Genomic DNA, 26,600 nt, shown 5'->3' on the forward strand with positions numbered 1-26,600 from the left:
AATCACAGGACGCAGGAATGCTAAAGGATTTATTTACTTCACACTCACCCTTGACTTTTAGCTTGTATTTATGCCTGCCCTCCCCCCAGCTCTGGGCCTCGGAGCTAGCGCAGAGTGAACAGAGAGGAGGGAGAGCCGGGAATGGGCAGACACATAGAGGTGGAGAAGGCTCCGTGAATCTATGGAGCCTAGGGCTGGTGGATGCCCTCTAGGCCCCAATCCCCGAGAAGCACTGTGGTCTACGAACTCCCTAAGGACCGGGCTAGCCGCTGGGGAGTCCCTGTGCAACTTGCTCAGGCCTTGCAGGGGCTTCGGGTCCGCGCGGTCCTGGAGTGGTGAGATCGCTCAATCACCGCACCAGCGTGGGCCGCCAGGGATGCGGCTCACGCTTTAGTTTGAGTGTGTAGCTGCGCAGGCGCGGACAGTGCGCACGGAAGGCGTCCAGTACCGAGGGTCTCACCACGCAGAAGCAGTGTATTTCTCTCAAGCCCGCGCAGCGCGCCGCCAGCTCCTCTAGAGCTGTGTGCAGCTCGGTGGAAGCGGACGCGCGCACCTCGAGGGCGCGCAAAGTTTCGGCGTAGTGGCGCGCAGCGAAGCGCACTGGCCCTACGGTATCACCGGAGAGGTTGAGACGCAGCACAGCCACGGGTACCGCTGGTTGCAGGATGCGCGTTACGGCCTCGTTTGGAAGCGCAGGTTCCAGCTCCAGCTCCACCTCCAGCCCAGGGTGGCGGGAACTCAAGGTCGCCCAGGCTTCATCCGGCAGAAGGGGCGCACGAGCATCTTCGGGGCACGCGCACCGCAGTGCCAGGAGTGCAAAAGGGGCGCGGTGTGGCGCAGCCAGCAATTCCAGCGCAGCAGGCGACAGACTGGCCAGGTGCAGTCCAAGGGCGCGCAGGTGTGGGCAGGCCTCCAAAAGCTTGAGCACAGAGCTGGGCTGCACGCTGTCCACCAGTGCATGGTTGTCCAGGAAAAGACTTCGGAGCTCGGGACAGTCCCGTGCAGCTTGAAGCACCAGTGTGTCGTCCAGTGTGTAGGGCAAGCGGCGCAGGTCGAGATGGTGCAGTTGGTGAGCGGCTCCGCAGACAGCTTGCACAGCGTTCAGAATGTCGTGGCCAGCATCGAAAAGCGGCTTCTCTCCGTGGCATTCCAAGCACAGGCCTCGAAGTCGAGATGTTCGGCTGGCCAGAGCAGTCAGTAGTTCAGTGGCCGCTCGGCGGCTGTACGTCTTTGATGGTTCATATTCCAGCCTTAGGTTGTGAATGTGGTCCAGGCAGGTGGACAGATAGGGTGGCAACAGGTCTTCCAGTTCACAGTCACAACTTGTGTTAGAGCAACATAGAAAGGAATTAGTGGTGTCACCATGAACTAGGGGATAAACTTTTTTTTAAAAAATTAATACATTGATTTTTTGTGGGTATAGGTGTTTTGCCTGCATGTTTGTCTGTGCACCACAGGTGTGCCTAGTGTCTGAGGAGGCCAGAAGAGGGCGTCAGATCCTCTAAGACTGGAGCTGGGAATCCAGGCCTTCTGGAAGAGCAGTTAGTGCTCTTAACTGAGGAGCAGTCTTTGGTATGTGCCCCTCACTTTGGGTTCCACCGGCTCTCCCTATTTTCTGTGCAGGGAACTTCCATCCTATTCTTTTGTTTGTTTTTTTTTTTTCAAGACACGTTTCTCCGTAGCTTTGGAGCCTGTCCTGGACCGCACTGTAGACCAGAGGCTGGTCTAGAAGAGATGCACCTGTCTCTGCCTCCCAAACACTGGGATTAAAGGTGGGTGCCACCACTGCCTGTGCCATCCTGTTCTTTTACAAGTCTTCAGAGGCTTCTCTCTCAGGTTGAAACTTCCCAACCCTCCTCCCTCCCGTCCTGGGGAAAACCAATGATATTTAAGGAAAGGGGCTTGCTCTGCAGTCTGTGGAGGTGGAGCAGGGCCCCCAGAATGCCATCTGCCTCTGTCACTGGATGAAACCTCCAGGCCCAAGTGATTAAGTCTCCAAGCCTCAGTTTCCTGTCTGTGCAAAGGAAATAATACTGTCTACCTGTTGTACGAGCTTCTTGTGAGGATGAAATGAGCTAATATGTGTACGGCACTTAGATTGGGGGTCAGAGCTTAGTGGTAGAACACTTGCCTAGCAAGTGTGAGACCCTAGGTTCAATCCCCTGCTCTGAAAACAAAACAAAAATGCCCAGTATTAATCTGTGTATAGTAGGCAGCCAATGAGTTTGTTTGCTTTCAAATACGGAGCTGAGTGGGCAGCAGGAGGCAGCTCACCTGATGCCCGTGTCATGCCACACAGCGCTGCTGGTGATGGCAGCAGCCCAGGCCTTGCAGACTCTGGCAGCTGCAGCACGGTCCCTGAGAGGCAGGTCACGGAAGATGAGTGCCAGCATTTCCTCTGGCAGTTTTTCTGCAGACTCCACCATGATGTGGCTGGGGGGGGTGTCTGTTGCTCCCTGCAGCTGTGCCTAGAGTGAAAGAGGGAGCCCTGGGCTCAGAAAGGACAAAGAATTTCAGAAATGCCAATGCTGGGGAGATGCCAGTAGCCTGGAAGACGCTATGGAATTTGCAGAAAAGGTAGGGGTCCTAGCCTGTGGGATGGCTCAGCAGATAGAGGCACTTGCCCCCAACACTGATGACCTGAGTTCTATCCCTGGGACCCAGTGGGAGAAAGAAAGAAGTGACTCCTGAAAGTTGTTCCCTGACCTCCACTGGCATGCATGCCCACCCTGGGTGGAGCGCTTCCATACTCATACACACGATGAAATAAATAATTGATACATTTAAAACAATAACAAAAGGATGGGGCTGGAGAGATGCTTTAGCAGCTAAGAAAGCTGGCCACTCTTGTAGGTATGGCTCCAGCACCCACATGGTGGTTCACAACTGTCCTTAACTCCAGGTCCAGGGATCTGACACCTCTTCCAGCCTCAGTGGGCACAAGGCACACACATAATGCATATACATACATACATACCTACAGGCAAACACTAATACATGCAAAATATGTAAACTTGAAAATGATTTTTAAAGACTTATGCATAGTGGTCTGCCTGCACCAGAAGAGGGTACCAGATCTCCTTATAAATAGTTGTGAGGTGCCCTGTGGATGCTGGGAATTGAACTCAGGTCCTCTGGATGAGCAGCCAGTGCTCTTAACCTCTGAGCCATCTCTCCAGCCTCTAAAAATGATTTTTTTAAAGATAGGGGACTGAAGAGATGATTCATCAATTAAGAACATTCATTGCTGTCAAAGAAGGTGGGGATTTGGTTCCCAGCACCTACATGGCCAGTTATAGCTGCCTTTAAATACCTACCGTTCTAGGAGATGTGACACCTTTCCTAGCTTCCATGGCACTGCACGCTCATGTTGCACAGACATACATGCAAATACATACACATTAAATTAGTTAAAAAAGAAAATGCTAGCTGTGCATAGTGTCGCACGCCTTTAATCTTAGCACTCCTGAGGCAGAGGCTGGTGGACCTCTGAGTTCCAGGCCAGCCTGGACCAGGACAGCCAGGCCTTTTACACAGAGAAATCCTGTCTTAAAAAAACAAGTTAAACAAACAAACAAAACAAGAAAGAAAAGAAAATGTAGAGGCTTTTGTTCGGAACGTTATTAATTTTCTAGAAAGGGTTAAGGGTGAGGCTCAGTGGTTGTGCTCTTACACACACATATATACACACACTCACACACACATACACACACACTCACGCACACATTCACACACACACACTTCTTTCCCCTCTCTCTCCTCTTTTTTTTCTTTCTCATCTCTGATGTGAAGCCCTGACTGGTGCTGAAGACACTCCTGCCTCAGTGGTTTGGCTTTTCTTCCTTATTTTTTTTTAAAGATTTATTTATTTATTATGCATACAGTCTTCTGCCTGCATGTATTCTTGCACGCCAGAAGAGGGCACCAGATCTCATTATGGATGGTTGTGAGCCACCATGTGGTTGCTGGGAATTGAACTCAGGACCTCTGGGAGAGCAGCCAGTGCTCTTAACATCTGAACCATCTTTCCAATCCCACGTCCTCCCCCTCCCCCCTAGTTTTTGTATTTTTAGACAGGGTCTCACTACGTAGCCTTGGCTGGCCAGAAACTCACTATGTAGACCAGGCTGTCCTTGAATTCACAGAGATCCACTGCCTCTGCTTTGGAGTACTGTGACTAAAGGCCCTGTGCCGCCAAGCCCGGCTCTCAATGGTTCTTTACTTTCTCACGTGTTGAACAAGCTTTACTGGACTCCATAGGTTTCAAGTTGAGGACTCCCGAGCCAGCCCTTCCACTAGAAAGCAACTGCCCCGTTAGTCAGGGGAGAATCTTGGTGAAGTGGGCTGTTTTTTGTTTTCTTTTCTTTTGTCTGAAATCACAAGCCCATCGGGAAATGATGGTGCACTCACAGCCTAGAAGGGCAGGAGGCTCCTTCGACTGCCTCCACCCCCAGGAAGTGACTTTCTACATGCTTTCTGTGACTGACCTGTGGAGGAAAGTTTGCACATCTGGAGCCGGACTGCTCTGGTACCTCGAGGTTAGGACCCTGACCCTTGCGCAGCCCTGGTTCTCGCTAGCTAATTAAGGTTCGGTTGGAACTCAGCAGATGCACTCCAGAGCTCGGGTTTTGGGAGAGTGGGGTTGCTGGAAGCTGAGAGCTCTTTGAAGCGACCAGTTTTGTTTCAAGGTGCTGGAAGGTATCTGTAAAGGTTCACACCACTTGCCATTTAACTTTCCTATGTCTCTCAAGGGTCTGGTTTCTCGTGGAATTCGCCCCAAGTATACTCCAGAGTTTCGAATACCCCGAGTCAGGCTTGTTCTAGAATCACAGCACCGCATTTTAAGTGCTAAAGAGTAGCAGGGATTAGGTCACCAAACCAGATTCCTAGGGGGCGCCAGAAAATTCTCATCTCCAGGAGACGCCCTTTGATTGAACTGACTTAAATTTGGCAGCTCTCACTCTGGAGCCCTTCGTTCTCAAAAACCCTTAAGCCGCTACAGTCGTGACCAGTGGGCAGTTCGTCCTGCCATCCAACCTTGGGTGTCGTTACCTTACCTGCTCAGCGGACTAGGTGGGCTTTGCCCGGAGGCCGGGGACTGGCCACGGAGGACAGCGGGGCAGGAAGGAGAGGCCCTGAGCGGAGGAGAAGGCGGGACACGCGGGGCTGACCCGGCGGCTCGGGCTGGGGCGCCGCCCCTGCGTCTCCGCGCACACCCGGAAGCCGCGCGCAGCGGAGCCCGGCGAGTGCGTGGCGGCCAGGTTAGTGCGGAGAGTGGGTGGTCTCCTTGGTGCAGCCGGAGCAGAGACAGAGAGAGATCTGGCTCCCGAGGGTGGGCACCCGAGGGGGTGACACGCAGTTGCTGGCCAGCTAGTGGCCGCTGCCTGTTGGGCTGCTTCGGTGGGAGGCACGAGGGACTTCGGAACTCCACCTTCTTTGGTTTTTTGTCCCAACTGAGTGCAGGGTGTCGCGGCCCTGCAAGCGAGAGGATCTCGATGCAGGGCTGGCCCGGAACGGTTCTCGGAGCCCCCTTTCTGCCTGAGCCCTGACCTGTGTGAACCCCCAGCTTGAAGGCGGGGTAGCGGGGAGTCTGGGACCCTCCCTCGGCCAGGTCGCGTACTGCACAGCCAGGCAGGGGGCGTGTCCTGATGGTCCGGGAATCTCAAACTTTTAGTTCTTGAGTTGGGAGTCATGCCTGAACACCTAGCCAGAGGTGGGATTGCCTGGGACTGTTACGCGTTAATGGGGGCATTTGTTCTTAAGTTAGTATTGGTGCCCCAGAACCCAGTCTAGAAGCATCCCAGTGGGGGTGCACATTTGTGGAAGGACACGTGGGAAAGATTGGTTTTCACCCCCCCCCACGAAATAGAGTTTCTCTGTGTAGCCCTAGCTGTCCGGGAACTAGCTCTGTAGACCAGACTGGCCTGGAACTCATAGATTTGCTTGTCTCCGAAGTGCTGGGACTTAATTATTATTAAAAACAATAATTTCCTGCTGTTATAGTAAATATACATGTATTAGTGTGTTTTCTATTTAGACAGTGATGGAGGAGGGTTTTCAAAAACTGTGTTACCTATGCTAAGACTCAGATAGGGCCATCACCAATTTATCATTTCTCTTGGCTAGGTCTGTACGATGCCCTGCCCAGCGGCTTTCTTAACCTTGACCCTCATTAGAGGTTTTGGAGCAGGATTTTGACAGTCGACGGATGGGAGAGATTATAGCATGGAGGGGTTCTGTCTCTCTGTGGGCAATTAGGGAATCTGTTTAGTAACAGCTGAACAAGGGCCTTATAACAAAGCAGAATGATATAGCTTATGCACGACTTTAATCCCAGCACTCAGGAGGTGAGTTTGAGAACAGCCTGGTCTATACAGTGAGTACCAGGACAGGCTCCAAAGCAATACAGAGAAACCCTGTCTCAAAAAACCAAACAAACAAACAAAAAACAAAAAAGAAAATTATTTTTTAGCTTACATAACTGAGCAGTATAGAATGGTTTCAGAGATAGCTGGATCCATGGTTATGTCCTGCCAGATGGTGGCAGCACATGCCTTTAATCCAGCACTCAGGAGGCAGAGGCAGGCGGATCTTTGAGTTCAAGGCCAGCTTGGTCTAAAGTGAGTTCCAGGAAAGCCAGGACTGTTACACAGAGAAACCCTATCTAGAAAAAAAAAGAGCGCCGGGCGGTGGTGGTGCACACCTCTAATCCCAGCACTCAGGAGGCAGATGCAGGCGGATCTCTGTGAGTTCGAGACCAGCCTGGTCTACAAGAGCTAGTTCCAGGACAGCCTCCAAAGCCACAGAGAAACCCTGTCTCGAAAAACAAAAACAAACAAACAAACAAACAAAAAAGCTTATGTCTTGGGGGCTGGAGAGATGACTCAGCATTTAAGAGCATTAAATCTTCTTCCAGATGACTTGGGCTCAATTCCCAGAACCCACATGGCAGCTCACAACTGATTATAATTCCAGTTCTATGGGACCTGACATCTTCACACAGACATACATGCTGGCAAAACGTCAATGCACATAAAAAATAAATCTTTTAAAAGGTGGTGGCACACACCTTTAATCCCAGTACTGGGGAGGCAGAGGCAGGAGGATCTTTGTGAGTTCGAGACCAGCCTGGTCTACAAGAGCTAGTTCCAGGACAGCCTCCAAATCCACAGAAAAATCCTGTCTCAAAAAAACAAACAAACAAAAAAGTCTATGTTGGACTGAAGACATGATTCAGTGGTTAAGAGCACTGACTGATCTTCCAAAGGTCCTGAGTTCAATTCCCAGCAACCACATGGTAGCTCAGAACCATCTGCAATGAGATCTGGTGCCCTCTTCTGGCCTGTAGGCATACAAGCAGGCAAAACAAAACAAAACAAAAAAAATAAGAGTGCATGTCCTCCAGACATAGTAGCTCATGCCTTTAATTCCAGCATTTGGGAGGCAGAGGCAGAGGCAGGCAAATCTCTGTGAATTGGAGGTCAACCCTTTTCTACATGGTGAGTTCCAGGCCAGGCAGAGGTATGTAGAGATACCCTGGCTCAAAAATAAAAAAGTGTATGCTGTCATCTGTTTGTCTTATTTCCTTCCATGTAGGCTCCCTCTTTCCTTTGCATAGGTCCTTCCTTCCTTCTTCTTTTGGGGGTGGGTTCTTGACACGGTTTCTCTGTGTTACAGCCCTAGCTGTCCTGGAACTCGCTCTGTAGACCAGACTGGCCTCGAACTCACCTGCCTCTGCCTCCTGAGTACTAGAATGTAGATGTGAACCACCACTGCCCAGCCCAGACAGGTTCTTTCTAAACAGTAGTCAAAGAGACCTATTTCTTCCCTCCAATTCAACCCCAAGGCTAGGGAAATTAGTGCCACTTCCTTAGTAGTCCTCCCAGGGACACAGAGTTGAGTTTCTTTAGTTTGAGTCCCATGGGGACAGGGTTTCTCTGTGGCTTTGAAAGCTGTCCTGTAACTAGCTCTTGTAGACCAGGCTGGTCTCGAACTCACAGAGATCTGCCTGCCTGTGCCTCCCGAGTGCTGGGATTAAAGGTGTGTGCCACCAACGCCCGGCTCCTATATCAAATCTTGACTGGTTTCTGATGAATGGTGAGTGGGATGTGAACATCGGTCAGTCTTACTTTTCACATCCAAACTTGGGGCTATGCAGTGAGAATTAAGGGAAGCCAGGTATAGTGGGAACTTTCCACCAGAAAGGGTTCTGGGAACTTAAGGTTAAGCTGAAGGCAAAACTCAGCTGGTCTGGCTGGTCTTGAAGCATGAACACCATCCAGAAGGAAGATGTCTTTTGTCAGCTTTGGTAAGAGGGTCATACTGGCCTGGGGCCCACTGAAGGGCTCACCTCTGTTATTCTGTTACTGTGACCCTAGACTTTTTGTCACAGGTGGTGGAGGGACAATCCTGGGTTCAAATCTGGGTTGGACTGGGCAGGACTGTGAGCAAAGCTAAAAACTGGGACCTCTGTGCAAGGACAGCTAGGCCATGTGAGACTGGGTAGTTGTTTTCAAGACTGGAGATGATCTGTTTGCATCTCCAGGAGGCGAGATGGCAGCTGGACAAAATGGGCACGAAGAGTGGGTAGGCAGTGCCTACCTGTTTCTGGAGTCTTCCATGGACAAGGTGGTCTTGTCTGAAGCCTACACAGATCCCCAGAAGAAGGTGGCAATATACAAGGCTCTGCAGACTGCTCTGTCAGGTGTGGGGCTGGCCTGGGGTGGAGGTGACTCTGGGACTTGAGTGTAGACATTTGTGCACTTCTCTGTGTCTACCTAGATATACCTGTTTCTTTTCTTTCTTTTAAAGCATCTTACTCCCCCCCTTAAAGATTTATTTATTATGTACACAGTCTTCTGCCTTTATGTCAGCCTGCACGCCAGAAGAGGGCACCAGATCTCATTACAGATGGCTGTGAGCCACCATGTGGATGCTGGGAATTGAACTCACGACCTCTGGAAGAGCAGCCAGTGCTCTTAACTTCTGAGCCATCTCTCCAGCCCCCCCCCCGTTCTTTTCCTATGTCACCTTGATGTACATTCATTCCCACTTCTGAACAACCAATTCACTCTTTGCTTCTAACTGAACTTTCCTGTCTTCTTTTCCTCTCTCACTGGAAGCACTCCTTGCCCAAACCCTTCCCCAGTACCTACCCTTTCTGTTCTGCTTCCCTTCCTCAGGGCAGGAACCACAGGGGGCTGTAGCTGGTTGGGGGTCGGGAGAATGGGCTGACTATGGGCTTATTCTCCTGTTCTGGCTGCTTGGAAAAAAGTCCTGTTTGGGGACAGCGGGTGGCCTGACGGCTCTCCTCTACAGAGAGTGCGGACAGCCCTGACGTACTGCAGATACTCAAGATCCACTGCAGCGATCCGCAGCTCATCGTGCAATTGCGGTTCTGCGGGCGCCTGCTGTGCGGCAGGTTCCTCCAAGCCTACCGCGAGGGGGCGCTGCGCTCCGCGCTGCAGAGGTGCATGGCCTCGGCACTTGCCCAGGAAGCGGTGCGGCTGCAACTGGAGTTGCGTGCTGGCGCAGAGCAGCTGGACACTTGGCTGACCGACGAGGAGCGCTGTTTGAATTGCATCTTAGCCCAGAAGGTGCTGCCATCTGGAGTCAGGATGGGATGGGTGGGGATTTGCAGCCCAAAGCCGCACTTACTGTGCACCCCTTTGCGCAGCCCGACCGGCTCCGGGACGAGGAACTCGCAGAGCTGGAGAATGAGCTCCGCAAGCTGACATGCGACTGCACTGGCCAGGGTGGAGACACACAGGTTGATTCAGCCGCTTCGAAGCCCCTTGTTCCCTCCCCAGCCGAGGAGAAGCTACTGCCGGCGGCCTGCCAGACTTTTCTGTTTCGTGGGCAGCCCGTAGGTGAGGTTCACACCAGGAGGTTGATCTGGGCTGGAGCATGACTGGGCCCAGGAATCCACAGGCAGGCGCGGGAGGGTGCTGGCATCAGAGAACCGGTGCTCACCCACCTCTCCTCACTTTCTCTGCAGTGAACCGGCCATTGAATCTGCAAGACCAGCAGACATTCGCGCGCTCAGTGGGCCTCAAGTGGCGCAGGGTGGGGCGCTCGCTGCAGCGTAGCTGCCGAGCGCTGAGGGATCCTGCCCTCGATTCGCTAGCCTATGAGTATGAGCGAGATGGGCTATACGAGCAGGCTTTCCAGCTGCTGCGCCGCTTCATGCAAGCCGAGGGCCGCCGTGCCACACTGCAGCGCCTGGTGGAGGCGTTGGAGGAGAACGAGCTCACCAGTCTTGCGGAAGATCTGCTAGGCCCGGCGGAGCCCGATGGTAACCTGGCCTAGGTCTGGTACTGTGGGAAGGGCGGTCAACCAGCTGGCCAGCCAGGGTTTGGACCCCACTGTTGGCTATTGGGGTCTTTTTACTTCTGCTGTTGCTGCTGCTGACCACTTTCCATTCACTGAACTCAGAGATACGTACTCCCCCTACTTTGCTGAGCTGCTGGAGTGGAACTGATTTCCCCGGAAGCCAAGCAGGCATCACGGAGCTTCAGGGGGTACATCACTGAGGATTCTACCCAGATTCTTGGAAGGAGACAGTGTAGATGTCCTTGTCTTCTCATCCTAAGAGAGGACTTCCTGCAAAAACCCACCAAGTCCCTGGACCTTCTGAGGTCCAGATGCCACTCAAGGTGCTGTAAATACTGTGGTGATCAGGACGCACGAGTATACCCTTGGCTCATACTCAACGTGGAACCTAAGCACTTTGCAACGAAAATAAAATGTAACCCTTTTACAGACTTGTGGAGACACCAAGGTCAAGTCCAGGTTGGGGTTAGGCTCCTCCGAGCGGTGGGTGAGCCAGGTAGAATTGGGAGAGGGAGGACAGGATTCTGGGTACAGCAGGCTCAGGTGGGGCCTCGAGAAAGCTGAGGAGGAATGTTAGGAGAAGTTTAGAGGGGCCTAGATGGGAGGAGGGATTGCTTCCTGCCCTGTGAGTGGGGGCTTGATGAACCATTATATAGTTTGATATTTTTTTCCAGTTGGGCACTGGTGTCATACACTTTTGATCCCAGCACTCGGGAGGCAGAGACAGGTGGTTCTCTTGAATTTTAGGTGAGTTCCTGGATAGCCAAGGCTACAGAGAGAAACTGACTCAAACAAATAAGCAAAGAAAACAAATTGACATTTCAAATACATTATTAGAGATGGAAAAATTTACAGACTAGTAAATCCTAATTGAAATGATCAGGCAAATATAGTAAAACTGCATCTTCTGTATAAAAAGTATACATTCTTGCTGGGCAGTGGTGGTGGCGGCACACGCCTTTAATTCCAGCACTTGGGAGGCAGTCTCAGTAAGTTCAAGGTCAATGTGGGTTACAAAGTGAGTTCCAGAACAGCAGGAATGTTACACAGAGGAATCCTGTCTCCAAAAAAAAAAAAAAAAAAAAAAAAAAAAAAAAAGAAAGAAAGAAAGAAAAGCAGGGACTCTCTCATATGCCAGGGACCTGATCCTAGGATGATGTCATCATCACTGTGAATTACCCCTTCCTGAGGAGCACCTTTCTCCCTCATTTCTTCTTCAATAATTATTTCTTCATCTTGAGCTCCTCCCTCCTCACTCTCTTGAAGTTTTCCCTCTGTAGAACAGGTGTAGCCTCCATCCTCAAACCCCTAAGGCTGAGATTACTTATGCCACATGCCTGGCCTGAATCTCCTCTAAGTACTAAATGCCTGCTTCTCTTCCCCTCCCCAACCCTGAGCCTGCTTCCTCTTCACCTCCATGCTTTTCCTCCTCTGTGGGTGGGCTGGCTGCCTCGTGCTCCTCTCCTCTGCATGCCCATCTTCCTTGTCCCAAGTCTGGGATTCGCTCTCTGGACCACATTCTTCTCAGCTTATGATGGATGCCGCAGCAGCTCAGAAACACGTTCTCCCCAGGCTTGTGATCTCAGTTTAAGAAGCGGAGACTTTCCAAAACTTTAGGATTTTTCAGTTTCTACTTTGACCTTGTTTCCACTAAGACTGAAGCATATAAGATTCAGACCTACAGAGCATGTGGCATTCAGGATGTTGAGGCAGGAGGATTGCTTCAACTTGGAAGCCAGCATGAGCTACATATTGAGATCTAGCCCCCGCAACTAAACAAAAAAACTTGCCAGTACTTCCAACACAACTTAAATAATTCTGCATTACACACATTCATTTGTGGTGGTATGGATAGAACCCGGGCTCCCAGGAAAGTGTTCTACCACTGAGCCACATTCTGCCTCTTGGGTTTTTTTGAGACTATCTCAAAGTGCAGGCTGGCCTTGAACTCACGGTTCTCCTGCTTCCAATTTCTGAGTGCTGTGATTATAGATGTACAACACCAGATTGAGCTAGGAAGTCTGTTTTTTGTTTTCAATATCATCTGGGGCATGGTAGCACATCAGTAATCCCAGCACTTGGCAGGCAAATTCAGGGGGATCCCTGTGAGTTAGAGGCCAGCCTGGTCTACACAGTGGGTTCGAGGTCAGTCATGGTTAGGGTTCTGGCTCAGGCACGGGCACTCACATGTACATACCCACACAATGCATATCCATGATTTAAAGCTCTTCAGGGGCTGGAGAGAGGTGTGATTCCCAGGAACCACATGGCAGCTCACAACCATCTTTAATTCCACTTCCAGAGAATCCAGTGCTTCACAAGCAAGCAAATCACCCATGCACATAAAGCATTTCTCATGGGCTCAACAATTATTAAGAGCCAACTGTTAATGATGGGGCTGTTTCTTTTTGAGATAGGGCTTTACTATATAGCCTTGGCTGTCCCGGAACTCACTATGTAGACCAGGCTGGTCACGAACTTGGGAGATCAGCTTGCCTCTGAGTGCTGGGATTAAAAGTGTGTGCCACCATGCCCGGCCTGTTTCTAAATAACCTCAACTTAAAACTCTGAATTTCCACATCCCTCCTGCTCTCCTGAGACTTCTTTATCTTTTACTGTCTTTCCTGCTACATCCATGAATACACACATAAATGCCCACTACTGCCAAACAGCTGCTGGGGAGGAAGAGCAAAGTTTGGATTCTCACCCGCCGCTCCATCTCCATGCACCGCGCTTGCACAGCTGTGTGCAGGTGTGCACAGCTGTCCTCGATGCTCCTCCTGCAGGGGCTGTTCCGAGAAGGCAGAGTTTGGATTTTGCCCCTGCCCCTTTTTTGACACAATGTCTCACTCAGGTAGCCCAGGTTGACATCAAATCCCCCATGAAACCAAGAATGATGTTGTTGACCTTCTCATCTTCCTGAGTGTTCGGGATGAATGCTAACAGCTGTTTGGGAGGAAGAATGCGACAGGCCTGCGACCCTGGATAAGGAGTGGGTTAAGTGATGACCAGGAGTTTGTATTCGCCAGTGGGATGAAGACCTTGGAGAGGCCCTGATTGCCCTCTTCATAGGGAATGAGTATCCTGCCGGGCTCTCGGATGAAGCAGGAACTCAGCTGAGTCTATAGTTCCAAATTCAGGAAAAGTCAGGACCAAAGACTTAAGAATGGAGCTGTGAATACCAGTGTGGGCCTGTAATCCTAACACTTGGGTGCTGAAGCAGGCAGTCATTAGCTCAAGACTATGAGGAGGTACATAGCGTGGCCTGTCCTAAAAAACCCAAAAGACCAGTGAACAGGTCAGAGTGGGGCTGTGGCATAGGAAGGCATGAGCCAGGGGATCTAGAAAACGGGACAGCCTATACTGGTTCACTGGCCTCTTCTGGAAGCCTCCCCAGATAATACCAGTCTCCGAGAGCCCAATCTAGATTGCAGAGGCAACACCATGGTCGTTTCTACCTGCAAAGATGCTATATGCTGGGGATCAGGAAACCCAAAACTGGATCTGGGCAAGGGGACAGGAATGAAGTGCTTGCCGGGAAGTGGTTCCATCGTCTGTACCCAGTGGACAGAGGGCAAGGACGCACCGGGAGAGTCCTGAATTCCAGAAAACCAGGGGCAGAAGCTTTGCCTGTCACCTCGGGGCAAGTCACTTAACTCACAAAACACCGGTACTCTCAAAGAGCTGCCAGCAAGTGTGTCTTGTTGTTGGGGTGCGTGCTTGTGTTTACTGGTGGCAAGTGCCGCAGAACTAGGAATAAGCAGGCAGTGACATTATTGGGGCGACATTATTCAGGCAATTTTTGGCCTCTGCTTGGCGAGCCAGGGCTGTTGAGGAGAGGTGTTCTGAAAAATGACCCGAGATGGTGGCTGAAAGTTAAGGCACCCAGGCCTAGGGATTTGGGACCCACCAGCCAAAATGGAGACTTCTAACAGCCTTCTGCAGAGGTGGGGAAGAGGGTACCCAGAGACGTGTATGCTTCCGAAGCCTCAGAAACGCGGAGTTCGGGCATCTGAGACGGCAAAAAAGCCAGCGAGAGTTGCCGGTAAGAAATCCTTTTAGGAATCAGTCCCCCCTCAAGAGATGGCTCTCCCCACACCGGGCGGAGCTGAGCACCAGATGTCGGGGCGTACACAGCTGGAGGATCACGTGGTACGGCCTCAGCCCCCTTCCTGCCAACGCTGCATTTGGCTCAAGCCCGGATCATGGCCGCCCTTGGGACCCTGAGCTGACAGTTAGAGGGCCCTACGTTCAGGGTCCGCGACTCCCCCTTTACCCTCCCACGGTCAAGAGTGAGTGCTGGGGTCCTGAGGACCAAGATCGGTGGCGGGAAGGGGGAGAGGAAGAAGGGATTCAACCTTGGTGCACCGGGTCGGGGGTCAGTAGGGGCGAGGCCTGCGTCTCGGTGCCCAACCTCGGCGCTCCTTCCTGGGCGAAGGCTGAGGATGGAAGCTGAGTTTCTTATCCCGTAGGCTGCAGCTGTGCGTCAGGACACGGGGCGGAGGTCGACAGAGTGGGTGAAGGAAGGATAGAGGTCCCCGGGAGGGGCGGGGCTGGACATGAGGAGGAGGCTGCGCCTTTGCCGGGAAGCGTGGCTCACGCTGCTGCTCAGCGCCGCCCTCGGCCTCCTGCTCTACGCGCAGCGCGACGGGGCAGCCCCCACGGCCAGAGCACCACCAGCGCGAGGCCAGCCCCCGCGGTCCACTTCTGGTCTCCGAGGACGCGGGCTCCCCCAAACCGCGGCCCCGCCGGCCTATGAGGCCGACACCCCAGTGCCGCCCACACCTACGGGCCCCTTTGACTTCGGCAGGTATCTGCGCGCCAAGGATCAACGGCGCTTCCCCCTGCTCATTAACCAACCGCGCAAATGCCGCAGAGACCGCGCATCGGGCGGCCCGCCGGATCTGCTCATCGCCGTCAAGTCTGTGGCCGCCGACTTCGAGCGGCGGGAGGCCGTACGTCAGACTTGGGGCGCCGAGGGGCGCGTGCAGGGGGCACTCGTGCGCCGAGTGTTCTTGCTGGGCGTGCCCAGGGGCATCGACTCCGGCAGGGCGGGCACGCGGACGCACTGGCGCGCCCTGCTGGAGGCTGAGAGCCGTGCTTATGCAGACATCCTGCTCTGGGCTTTCGAAGACACCTTCTTCAACCTAACGCTCAAAGAGATTCACTTTTTGGCTTGGGCCTCAGCTTTCTGTCCAGACGTACGCTTTGTTTTTAAGGGCGATGCCGACGTGTTCGTCCACGTGAGGAACCTGCTGCAGTTCTTGGAGCCGCGGGATCCGGCACAGGACCTTCTTGCAGGTGATGTGATTGTGCAGGCAAGGCCAATTCGCTCAAGAGCCAGCAAGTATTTCATTCCCGAGGCTGTGTACGGACTGCCGGCTTACCCGGCCTATGCGGGGGGTGGGGGCTTCGTTCTTTCCGGAGTCACGCTCCGCCGCCTAGCAGAGGCCTGCTCACAGGTTGAGCTCTTTCCCATAGACGACGTTTTTCTGGGCATGTGTTTGCAGCGCCTGCGGCTTACACCTGAGCCTCATTCGGCGTTTCGCACCTTTGGCATCCCCCAGCCTTCAGCTGCACCGCATCTTCGCACCTTTGACCCCTGTTTCTACCGAGAACTGGTGGTGGTGCATGGGCTGTCTGCAGCTGACATCTGGCTTATGTGGCGCTTGCTGCATGGGCCTCAGGGGCCCGTCTGTGCACATCCACAGCCTGTAGCAACAGGTCCGTTTCAATGGAACGCTTAACTACCTATCACAGCATCAAGCCTCTCATTCAGCTCCATAAGAGGTCATTAGAGAGCACCAAAGGGTTTCCCAGGTGGGTTAATGGTGTGCATGGCTTTCCTTCAGATCACGGCGTAGATCACTTATGCAGTACGCACTCGCTGAGATAGCCGGGCCATGGTGGTGGACCTGTCTTGACCCGCAGACCTAACATAAGCTGCTGGCACACTTTGCAATACTAGTATGCACTCGCTGAGATAGCCAGGGCCATGGTGGTGGACCTGTCTTGACCCGCAGACCTAACAGAAGCTGCTGGCACACTTAGTAATACTAGTAGCCAACAGCATTACCGTATGTGCCAGTGGGTGCTTGGCTGGATGGCTGAGGATGAGATAAACACATAGTGGTATCCCTAAGGCCTGGCCTCACAGCCCTCATGGACATGGCAGACACTTTAGTTATTTGCTTCCTTCATTCTCCACATTAGATTCCCAGTGGCAGTATCTTATCTGTCCCCTTTGAGGTCTGTTGTGTTGGAGCTAACCCTTTAGGTCCAGATTTGCCGGTAACATGAGGGATGGGACCATGATGGTCTTGCCCACTATAGGCACACACACACTACGTCAATGTACTTATGAAGCTGACCCATCCCTTCCCAGGAGCCCCAAGATTCCTCTACTATAATATTTCCCATATTCCTCAACTTCAGCTTCAAGAAAACCAACAGTTCACATTTTCGTACAAACCCCCCAGCAGCAGCACATGGCAAGCTGTCACCGAGGGCAGAGGTGCTTTATTGGAACGGGGATGAGGAAGTTTCCTCTGTTCATGAGGGTGGGAACAGTCCTGGCCTCCCTGACAGTGGGATGTGCAGGGCTCTGGCCAGACCAAGGGCCAAACGGGAAGACACCTATCAATCAGAGTCATGGAAGAGCCCCACAGGCCAGGCTGTAGGCCCAGGAACCATACAGACAGCTGGGGCAGGATCCCCTGCACATTCATCATGAACTATACAAGATGAGGCTGTACATGAGTTAATTACAAAAGTCATTATTTACAAAAATCTGTACACACATTTGAAAAACTCACAAAATTGTCATCTATGTATCACAAGTTGCTAGACCAAAATATTAAAAATGGGATAAAATTATACGTTTCTCTTCTCAATTCTTTTCAAAAGGTTAATATTTTAAAGCACATATATACTACTTTCCATTAGCAAGACCCATGTAAGAAACACAGCAGCCCAATCTTCTTTGAGGCCCTAGGCCTTTAACCAAGTGGCCAGGCCAGCTCGGAGAAGTGGGGCAGGGAGCTGGCCCACAGTGCACAACTGAATGCTGGGATGTAACAGAAGGAGGAAGGTGTCTTTGGCTAACACTTTGGCATTAAATAAAAGAGGCAAACAAGATGGAAACATGCAGCCCTGCCAACCAGGTTGGGCCAACAGATACAGGTGACCTTGAAGGCTGATTCCCAGAACAGCAGTGGGAACCAGGCCTGGGTACATACCTCGTACAAACCTATATTTCAACCACTTGGGTGAGCCACCTGGGCATGGCAGGGAGCACTCACACAAAAGAAACAGAAAAGGGCACGTGGGCCACACCAGCCGCAGCCAGCTCATCAAGTAACTAAAGTGGATGTAGTGCAAATTTTGCAACCAAGTACTATGGACATGCTACCTGCTCTGCTCATCTTAGGGCCACATGGCAATGTTCTCATCCTAGACAGCCATTCTTTCGCCAGAGAAAGTCCCATCTACCCTATGTGTGCAGGACAGGGGTTGGCATGTCTTTCACTACATGTTAGTTGAGAGGCCCTGGGTCCAGGAATCAAGGCCCCAAGTTTGTGCTTCTCTTTGCAGACTGTGTTTTCTGCTGGCAACAGCAGGCTTAGGACAGAGGAATATCTGGGTTCTCTGTCCCAAGATAGGGGACTCAGCCCGAATCCCATTTCTGAATCCCAGAGCCCTCCAACACTGCCACGTGCCCAAGAAAACACACAGGGTGGCACAGACCCGCCGAGCTGGATGTGGTGCACAGTTCCATGGGCAGATAGGGGAATGGGTAGTGATGTCCTTAGGGTAGCTCTGCCGTTCTCAGGTGGGGACCAGGCCTGGGGGGGCCATACAGGGTCACTGAGGCAATGTGGTTGTTCTGCATGACCTGGTATGAGAAGAGATCAGCAGATTAGAGGGAAGGATGTGGGTAGACAGGCCCCCAGGATCGGGTGGCTGGAGGACATGTGCATTGTCATATAGGCCTGGGCTCTGCATTTCCTGAGCCACCAACTTCATGTCAATGGGGCTTACTTCTGCTCAGGGTCTGCCCGTTATTCACAGGGCACGTGGCCTTTAAAAACTCACTTATCTAGTTTTCCTGCAACTGCAAAGGCTTGCTGATGTACGGCATCCAGATCCAGCCCCAAAATACAGGCTTCCCAGTCTCTCTCAAACCAGTGGGGTCTCCAGGGCCACTATTCACATGGCACTCAAGGATCAGCACACCCAAGTTTGGCCATACTTGCTTCGAGGTTCCTCTGAAGCCTTCTGAATCCCAGAGCCCTCCGGCACTGCCAAGGTGCCCAAGAAAACACAGGGTGGCACAGACCCACTGAGCTGGATGTGGCGCTCAGTTCCATGGACAGACGGAAATGGGTAGTGATGTCCTTAAGGAACCTCTGACAGGCTCATCCTGTTCAGGCTCTATAACCCCAGATTTCCCCAACCTATTCTTTTCTTTTTTACATCATTACTAATTTTGTTGGTGACAAGGGGCATGCTTTTGCCACAGTATACACGTGGAGGTCAGAGGCCAACTTTCAGGAGACTGTTCTCTCTTACTGGATACCAGGAATTGATCTCAGGTCCTCAGGCCTGCCAGTGCGTGCCTTTACCTGCTGAGCTTTCTTTTCTTTTCTTTTTTTTTTTTTTTTTTTTTGATTTTTGAGGCAGGGTTTCTCCGAGGCTTTTGGAGGCTGTCCTGGAACTAGCTCTTGTAGACCAGGCTGGCCTTGAACTCACAGAGATCCGCCTGCCTCTGCCTTCCGAGTGCTGGGATTAAAGGCGTGCGCCACCAACGCCCGGCTACCTGCTGAGCTTTAATCTCACTGGCTCTCTTATCAGACAGCAGAGATGAGGAAAGGCTCATCTGTCCAGCATGGCCGATAACCCTCTTCAACTATCCTCAGTTACCTTCCTGTCCTTGCTACAACCACAAAGCCCTTAGCCGCTTATCTGGCCTCCAGGACTTACCTCAAAGATCATCCGCTGAAGACCAAAGCAGAATGTGGAGCCAAATGGGTTGGTGTTGTTTGGGGATGAGGACCTGAAACCAGAGAACCCACAATTAGCAAAACAAAGGCCAAGCAGCAGAAGTCCTGTCCTGTGGGTTACTGACCAATGCTCTCTCATGACAGTGTCTCCTACATAAGCCCTCGAGGTCACGAAGTAGCTTCATTAAACTCCGATTCCTCTATGACTCAAAGATCAAAACAAAGTTACTGCTTTTGTCAACAGAACTACAGTCACCCAGGAAGAGAACACCCTGGTTGAGGAGCTGCCTCAGACTGGCACAAGGGCATGTCTGTAGGGCATTCTTAATGGCTGATGTGGGAGGACCAGCCCACTACGTGATGCCACTCCTGGTGCTGAGTCGTGCAAGAAAAACAAGCTGAAGCTGGGCATGGTGGTGCAGGCCTTTAATCACAGCATCGAGGAGGCAGGAGCAGATGGATCTGAGAGTTCAACTACATAGAAAGATCCTTTCTACCCATCCACCCGCTCCCCAAAAGGAAGCATACCGAGCAAGCCGTGGAAAGCAGGCCAGTAACTGGCTCCCCTCAATGATGGATTTTAATCTGATTGTACAAGCCAAAAAAAAAAAAAAAAAAAAACCCTTTTTTCTCCACAGCAACAGAGACCAATCAAACTAGGGCAGTTATTACAGAAGTCAGGAAGGTCCCTTCAAGTGAGTAGGCACCTTAGCATGACAACCATGAGGTAACAGACTACAGCAGGAGGCAGATTTTATGGGAAAGGAAAGCTAAAGACAGAGTAAGATAACTGCTTGTTCCAAATAAGGGCCGAGGAAGGGAGGCTATACCAGGGGCAATTTCTTAAAGCAAACATGAGGAACTGCTCATCTAAGCTGAACGTACATGATGGGGCAGGAAGTATGTCTTAGCAACACCAACATCTTACCCATCAGAGTTAGAATTTAGCCTAGGGCTGGCACATGCTAGGTATATACTATACTGAGCTGTATCCCTAGTCCAGAAACTTGTATAATTTGCACACCAACCACTGCTAGACTTCCTTGAGCCTTTTGAGCTTCAAGGAGTAGGATGGGGTGGTCAGACACAGCAAACTCCCACTCACCTGTGCAAAACAACAGGCTTCTCCACAGGATGGCCCAGAAGTTCCTGGATATTGTCCCACTGCAAAGGGATAAGGGCATCAAGGGTCAACAAGGACCAGTACACACTGTGACTAATGGATTGGCCAGAGTTTATGGCCCTAGACATAAACTTATTCTTAGACTATCAGACAGGAAAATAAGAGGTTACCTTGCTGTAGGTCGTGCATGTTTCAGTTTGACCACCTGCATTTTCTAGAAAGAGAAGATGGCATAAGCTGGGTTTGACTGGCCTTGGCTACCTGCAGCCCCAGTCACAGGCAGCAAAGACAGCTTGTTTGGAAGAATGCGGAGAGACAAAGGGAGGCCAGTCTTGGGGTGAGCTACACTAATTGCAGTGGGCACACTGTAAGGAGCACTGATTGATAATTTGCAGACAGGAAAACCCTCCATCTATTAGTAATAGTCCCAGTCACAGAAGAAGGCCTTCATAGTCTCCAAAACAAAGGACCCATCCCAGAGGAGTCTGGGAGGAGACAGTGAGAGAGCACTTAACCAGGCTGACCACTGCACTCTGCTGGCTTTTCCCCCTTCTTAACACAGGAAAGTAATTCCACACCCTTTACCTTGTGGACACTGCTGCACTCACCTTTCTTTACGGCTAGTGGGATCTTGAACTCACAGCGGTGGTAACTAGAAAGAAGACAGATAAGTAAAAGCTGTTTCTTGGGAGCTCCAACTGCTCTCACATCGCTACCTTGCATCCCAGAAAAGCCAGAACCCAATATATGGGCCCAAAGCCCTGGTCTAGGGTCTTTGACAACATTCACCAGGGAAGGCCCAACTCAGGAAATGAAGCGAAACAGAAAAAGGACATGGCTCTTAGGTCTAAAAAGACTAACTCAAGGCCCTGGGTTCAATCACCAGCACAACTGAAGGGAAGAAATCTGGGAGAGATAAATTCAACACTCAGCCAAAGTTCAGTTCTTCTTGCTCACCAAAGGTTACTCACATGTTAAAATTATAATGCCCGGGGTAATTGGTGTGCAGGACAAACTTCTTCACTCTGTGTGTATTTGCATCAAAGAGGATGTCCTGACAAAGAAAACAAGATGTTCAAGGAGGAAAAATTACCAAAGCAGGTCAGAGGCCTTACCAAAAGCATTCCAACTTGGAATCTTGAACCACGAGAATGCTAGCAGCTTCCTCCCACATATTCCTAGCAGCCTTAACTAGGAATCTTTGGTGGAGGGGTCCTGGCAGGCAGAGGGACTACAGATCTATCCACTGCTTGGCAATTTAAACAGCCAAGGGAAATTTTTCTTTTTCAAATGGCACCTAGAATTATTTTTACTAACTGCAGACTCTGGCTCAAAAGTCATCAAGAAGATTCAGGGTACTTCATTCTTGAAAGGCTCATGACAACTATACTATAGTATAACTATACAATAACTAACCAGACTCCCCTGCTTCTATAGAAATTGACAACCTCTTACTAGGACTCAAACCTGAATCTGTTGTCACCCATTGATATTCCCTCCTGTAACCACCAACTCTCCTAGCTCTTGTGCGTTCCTTGCTAAGGTCAGGGATCTCAGGGCTATTTCTCACACTGCTCCCTTACCAACAGCCAACAAAATCCAACCACAGTTACCCATTGCCATCTTTTGCAGACCACATGGCGACCCTTTGCTGTGGACAGAGTTCCAGCATTCCAACTTTGTGGATGGCTCACACTTCTGCAGCAGCCTTTTACCTTTACTTTTAATGAGCCTCACTATCATGCCTGTTCTTTTGGGAAATTTTGTGTGGACTTCGGTGGAGAATGAGGATTTATAAGATGGCAACATCTTTAAATAAACTAATTCTTTGGAAAAAAATCCCTGCCACCATAGACTCATATAGTGTGATAACTCTGCCTACTCCCATACAAGTTAACACCAAGCTGCTAGAAAATTCTGTTAAGTAACATATGCTTGATAAGTAAAGTCTATTTGATAATCAAAATTCAGAAATTCCTAAGTTCTACTCAGGTTCACAGTCTTTGCTTGCTTTAAGCTTTAGCTATTTAAGTAAACTAAGCTACACAAAAACTGCAATATTCTATAATGGACATCCCATTATAGTCCTTTTCCCAAGGGCAGGCAGGTATTTAGACAAAAGCCCTCAGGGACTTGAAGAAATTCCAGCATGCTAAAGAGGAATCATTCTCCTTATCTCTGGCAAGAGGAACTTGTCAAGTTCAATGCTAGCTTCCTCAATCCATACTCATAAGCCCCACCCCAGCATACAAGCCCCCTTACTCCCATTTAATCTTTTATGCAATTATAGAGTATAAAAGTTGTAGTCATTTTTCAGTAAAAGAGCAGCCATCCCAATTCACCCTCAGATCCCAGCCTCCTTCCCTTTGTTGACTCCACACCACCTGTTTGGGACCTGAACCCCATGACTCGCTGGACTCTGGCAGTCTTTCTCACAAATATCACTGGTCCTTGAACTCAAAGGTTCAACTACAACAGAGCCATTCCCTCCTACCACTATCCCTCCTTCAGAAGTCTATCCCGAAAGTTCCTCAGGGATTCCTGACTTGTTTTTGGCCTTTCCCATGTAGGTATACCTAGTCTCTTTTTCTCCATCTCTATAATCTATCTACTCTTTTCTGCCTTTGAACTTTTAGAACATGGAAGGCTCAAAGCTAATCTAAGACTTATTCTGGCTAGATATAGTAAGTAGCACATGCTTTAAACAAAGGCATGAGATGATTCAGAGTCTGAGACCAGCCTTGGCTACAAACTTTAAGACCCTGTTTCAAAGCAAAATCAAAAAACAACAATGACCTATGGCACAGATCAACTTTGCCCCGAGATGGTTCCTTCTGATATATTTAAATAATCATTTCTCAAACATGCATCCTATCCACCAGCCAGACTGCCAAACCTGATGGCAGCTACCAACTCTACCCAGAGTCTTAGGTCCAAAATATACAGCTGCTTTAGTGTCTTGGGTGCTCCCTCTAGGAATACAAAAGCTTGCTGGGCGGTGGTGCTGCACGCCTTTAATCCCAACACTCGGGAGGCAGAGGCAGGTGGATCTCTGTGAGTTCAAGGCCGGGCTGGTCCGACAGCCTCCAAAACAATAGAGAAATGCTGTCTCGTAACTCTCCCCCCCCAAAAAAAGAAAAACCCACAAAAGCTCACTCTTACTGCCCAGTCCTTTCCAGTTGCTCTGACTCCAGAAGTGTCTTAATATTACAGGATAATTCCCCCATTTTAATGCAAGTGATTTCTACAGTCTCCATCTAGCAAAGCATGAACATGTTTTCCAAAAAGAATGCAAAATGTACCAGCAAACCCAGTATCCTGATTTTTCTCAGTACTTTCGGCGGTAGGAATGCCTACATTGGATACCAGAACCTATGAAAAACAATACCTGGCACAACTATGAGGAGCACAAGTTCATTGATTCTCTGGAAGGAAAAGGGTGCACATGTTTACACAGGTACCCAAGGGATGCTCTGCCTACGCCAACAGAAGTAAAACTACCTTTCAAGTCATCACACTTACCACTCCAAGAGTGAAATAGTTAAAAAAGTAGTCATTGCACTTGGATGGAACTTGTTTATGAGGGGAAGGAGAGTGAATTTTCATCTGTTGGGGGAAAATAACAAGAAATTAAAATCCCTCTAAGTAGTTTCTACTTAAAGTATGTCTATACATTGTGCTCCCAGTATAACACTAAGGGTTAGATATGTAAGACTGCAGAGAGCCAGATCTGCTAATATGGGCAGATCTCTAAGTGGCCAAGAACTGACAAGTGACAGTTCAGAGTCATTAGACCAAGAGGGCTCAGAGAAAGACTTTTACTTCCAGTAGAATATATTCTGTGGGAAAACAGCAGAGTTCATTTATGGTACTAAAGTACTGGTGAATAAAGGTGGAGACAGCCATTTATACTGTAAATATCTTTCCCCTACCTTGTCTTCGGATTTATAGAACACCTTGTGTGGAGAGCCAAGCATGCTAAGAACATCTTGGCAAGAATCGCCAAAATACACTGAGCGCTCAAATACTCGCATTTTGGCATCTGCTAATACTCCGGGTCCACAACCTGCAGACAAGGGAAAAGTTGTCAGGTTCTGGTCAGGACTGGAGACACCATTACCCAAGGTCATGGGGGCTCCAAGAAGTCAACAGCTCCCTCTTGACTTATCAGTTCTAGCCAAAGTACAAGACTTCATGAAAGTGTAAATACCAGGTCAACAGGGCTCAATTAAGCAAGACTTTGAGAAACTACTATCTACTTGAAAATAGTGCCAGAGATTCTGGAGAATTAATCTACTCACCAAACACTTTAGTACTTATATTTCTTTTTATCTTTAAATGTATTTCTTGCTGGGAGTGGCAGCACATGCCTTTAATTCCAGCACTCAGGAGGCAGACGCAGGTCGATCTCTCTGAGTTCCTGGCCAGCCTGGTCTAAGAGTTTTAGAACAGCCAGGGTATTGTACAGGGAAATTCTGTCTCAAAAAACAAAAATAAATAAACCAACAAACTCATGTATTTCTTTTGCTCTTCCAGATAAGATCTCGAATAACCCAAGGTGGCCTCAAACTTGCAAAGGAGGCAAGGACCACCTTAAAATCCTGATCCTCCTGCCTCTACTTCCAGCACAAGATTATACAGGCAGTGAATATAGTAACACACTCAAGAAACTCGAGTTACCCAAGTATTTATTACCTGCCAGGGGCTAGAATACATACTGCGCCAGTTGTTGATGAAATATTGGTGAGTAAAACCACCTAGTTTCTCCCCAAAAGCTCTACTGTTCAGTTTGTGTGTGGTCTGGTCATCACAGCTATTAAATCCAGCAGCAGTAGTGGCTATTATCAACATAATAGTAAAAAGCTTCAAATTCATGATCCTTCTGCCTTAGCCTCCCAAGTGCTAGAATTAAAGACATGTCCTACCATGCCTGGCAAAAGGTACACTTTTCTTTGTGTTTTGGTTTTGAGACAGGGTCTCTCTGTATCCTTGGCTGACCTAGAAGTTGCTTTGTAGACCAGGCTGGCTTTGAACTCTCAGAGATCTTCCTGCCTCTGGGTGCTGAGATTAAAGGCATGCCCCACCACCAGGTCAAGAGATACTTTTTAATAACACTAACCCACAGTAAAGTGTGTTACCTGTTCTATGTCAATTTTCTCAAACAACAGCTCAAGTATAAATATTAAATATTCCTTTAAGTAGTTGTTCTGCCTTAGTTATAAAACACTTTTGGAGATAGCACTCAGTGTACAGTGCTCACTCTCCAAGCCTGATAACCTGAGTTTGACCCCTGGGACCCATATAAAGGAGAAAAGAGGTAATCAACTCCAATCAATACTAGTAATACCAGTCTTTCTCAATCTAGTCGCCGTCTTCATCATCACCATCAATAACTATATACATTTTAGGAAAGTTCCAACCTGAAGGTTGTAGGTTAATTATTCAGGAGTTAATTCAGTAAGCACTTTTTTTTTTGGAGACAGAGTCTTAACAAGTAGCCAAAACTAGTCTCAAAGTCATGGTGACCCTTTTTGCCCAGTCTCTTAAAGTGTTGGAATTAGTCTTAAGTTACCACACCCAGGAAATAATACAAGATCCTAATGGGTGAAGATATATGCAGGTTGGACCATGAGCTCAAAGACATATCCAAGAGCAATCTGGAAATCACCACAAAGGTACATGTCTCTGCAGTGGACTATGTATTGACGTGCATATTACTGCTGTTTATTCAGATATTCCTAAAGACAGACAAGCAGTGGCAGTTTCCATAATCTGATTACTCAGGAGGCCAAAACAGGAGGATGATTTCAAGTTCCTGGCGAATCTGGACTACATTATAATACCCTGTCTCTGAAAACAAAACTCCTAAAACACACTTACTGACTAAAAAGCTGTGGGGCTGGAGAGACTGCTTTGTAGTTAAGTTTGAACTCCCAGCACCCATGATTAAGAAAAACAAAAACAAAACAAATAAAAACAAAAACAAAACTGCCAGGCAAAAGTGGTGCCCCCCTTTAATCTTAGCAAGGATAACCCAAGGCCTAAGAGACAGAACTGTTAGGAAGGGAGGCCTATGAGCCTGGGCAGGGAGAAGGGAGAGGAAATTGGTACTGTTAACAAGAATCAGGATTAATGTCCCCTGC

At 49.7% G+C, this 26,600-nt stretch overlaps 4 protein-coding genes and 1 long non-coding RNA gene across 7 annotated transcripts in view; 3 read left to right on the forward strand and 2 right to left on the reverse strand.

Moving 5' to 3' along the window:
- Positions 1 to 12: 12 nt before the first annotated feature.
- Fbxl8 (F-box and leucine rich repeat protein 8) lies at positions 13 to 5,191 on the reverse strand. 3 transcript variants are annotated; one of them, XM_013117799.3, is made up of 3 exons: positions 5,058 to 5,191; positions 2,275 to 2,488; positions 13 to 1,322 (listed from the first exon to the last, which is right to left on the reverse strand). In XM_013117799.3, exons 2-3 carry the CDS (start codon positions 2,424 to 2,426, stop codon positions 350 to 352), a joined length of 1,125 nt encoding a protein of 374 aa, XP_012973253.1. In that variant the 5' UTR covers positions 2,427 to 2,488; positions 5,058 to 5,191; the 3' UTR covers positions 13 to 349. The 3 variants fall into 3 exon arrangements, with proteins under 3 accessions (XP_012973253.1, XP_021086345.1, XP_040592516.1); XM_021230686.2 differs by having other exon boundaries at positions 2,275 to 2,468; positions 5,058 to 5,162; XM_040736582.1 differs by lacking the exon at positions 5,058 to 5,191 and having other exon boundaries at positions 2,275 to 3,488.
- Positions 1,322 to 1,787, forward strand: LOC121136307. The gene is made up of 2 exons (XR_005873449.1): positions 1,322 to 1,572; positions 1,667 to 1,787. It is a non-coding gene; the product is annotated as an uncharacterized LOC121136307 (long non-coding RNA).
- Tradd (TNFRSF1A associated via death domain) lies at positions 5,136 to 10,759 on the forward strand. The gene is made up of 5 exons (XM_005076194.4): positions 5,136 to 5,261; positions 8,546 to 8,704; positions 9,319 to 9,596; positions 9,677 to 9,869; positions 9,998 to 10,759. The coding sequence occupies exons 2-5, from the start codon at positions 8,554 to 8,556 to the stop codon at positions 10,306 to 10,308; spliced, it is 933 nt and encodes a 310-aa protein (XP_005076251.1). The 5' UTR covers positions 5,136 to 5,261; positions 8,546 to 8,553; the 3' UTR covers positions 10,309 to 10,759.
- A 678-nt stretch (positions 10,760 to 11,437) lies between these two features.
- On the forward strand, positions 11,438 to 17,208 carry B3gnt9 (UDP-GlcNAc:betaGal beta-1,3-N-acetylglucosaminyltransferase 9). Its single transcript, XM_013117808.3, has 2 exons — positions 11,438 to 14,624; positions 14,805 to 17,208. Exon 2 carries the CDS (start codon positions 14,892 to 14,894, stop codon positions 16,077 to 16,079), a length of 1,188 nt encoding a protein of 395 aa, XP_012973262.1. The 5' UTR covers positions 11,438 to 14,624; positions 14,805 to 14,891; the 3' UTR covers positions 16,080 to 17,208.
- Phaf1 (phagosome assembly factor 1) overlaps positions 16,792 to 26,600 on the reverse strand; it is a 28,821-nt gene continuing 19,012 nt past the window's right edge. Inside the window, exons 9-16 of the mRNA XM_005076192.4 lie at positions 24,390 to 24,523; positions 23,980 to 24,063; positions 21,429 to 21,511; positions 21,066 to 21,109; positions 20,628 to 20,671; positions 20,440 to 20,498; positions 19,315 to 19,387; positions 16,792 to 18,226 (exon numbers count right to left, since the gene is read on the reverse strand). Of these exons, the coding sequence (XP_005076249.1) occupies positions 18,140 to 18,226; positions 19,315 to 19,387; positions 20,440 to 20,498; positions 20,628 to 20,671; positions 21,066 to 21,109; positions 21,429 to 21,511; positions 23,980 to 24,063; positions 24,390 to 24,523 (608 nt within the window). The 3' untranslated portion in view covers positions 16,792 to 18,139. The remainder of the gene's footprint in view (positions 18,227 to 19,314; positions 19,388 to 20,439; positions 20,499 to 20,627; positions 20,672 to 21,065; positions 21,110 to 21,428; positions 21,512 to 23,979; positions 24,064 to 24,389; positions 24,524 to 26,600) is intronic.

This window comes from Mesocricetus auratus, unplaced genomic scaffold (assembly GCF_017639785.1).
Source record: "Mesocricetus auratus isolate SY011 unplaced genomic scaffold, BCM_Maur_2.0 Super-Scaffold_100062, whole genome shotgun sequence".
Taxonomy (NCBI): Eukaryota; Metazoa; Chordata; class Mammalia; order Rodentia; family Cricetidae; genus Mesocricetus; species Mesocricetus auratus.

What these genes read in the sequence shown, in the direction of transcription:
- Fbxl8 (XM_013117799.3), bottom strand. Translation starts at nt 2,426, where the DNA reads ATGGTGGAGTCTGCAGAAAAACTGCCAGAGGAAATGCTGGCACTCATC. An exon ending in TGGCATGACACGGGCATCAG is followed by an intron (nt 1,323 to 2,274) that starts GTGAGCTGCCTC and finishes CTCTAACACAAG; the next exon opens with TTGTGACTGTGAACTGGAAG.
- Tradd (XM_005076194.4), top strand. Translation starts at nt 8,554, where the DNA reads ATGGCAGCTGGACAAAATGGGCACGAAGAGTGGGTAGGCAGTGCCTAC. An exon ending in TCTGCAGACTGCTCTGTCAG is followed by an intron (nt 8,705 to 9,318) that starts GTGTGGGGCTGG and finishes TCTCCTCTACAG; the next exon opens with AGAGTGCGGACAGCCCTGAC. An exon ending in GTTTCGTGGGCAGCCCGTAG is followed by an intron (nt 9,870 to 9,997) that starts GTGAGGTTCACA and finishes CTTTCTCTGCAG; the next exon opens with TGAACCGGCCATTGAATCTG.
- B3gnt9 (XM_013117808.3), top strand. Translation starts at nt 14,892, where the DNA reads ATGAGGAGGAGGCTGCGCCTTTGCCGGGAAGCGTGGCTCACGCTGCTG.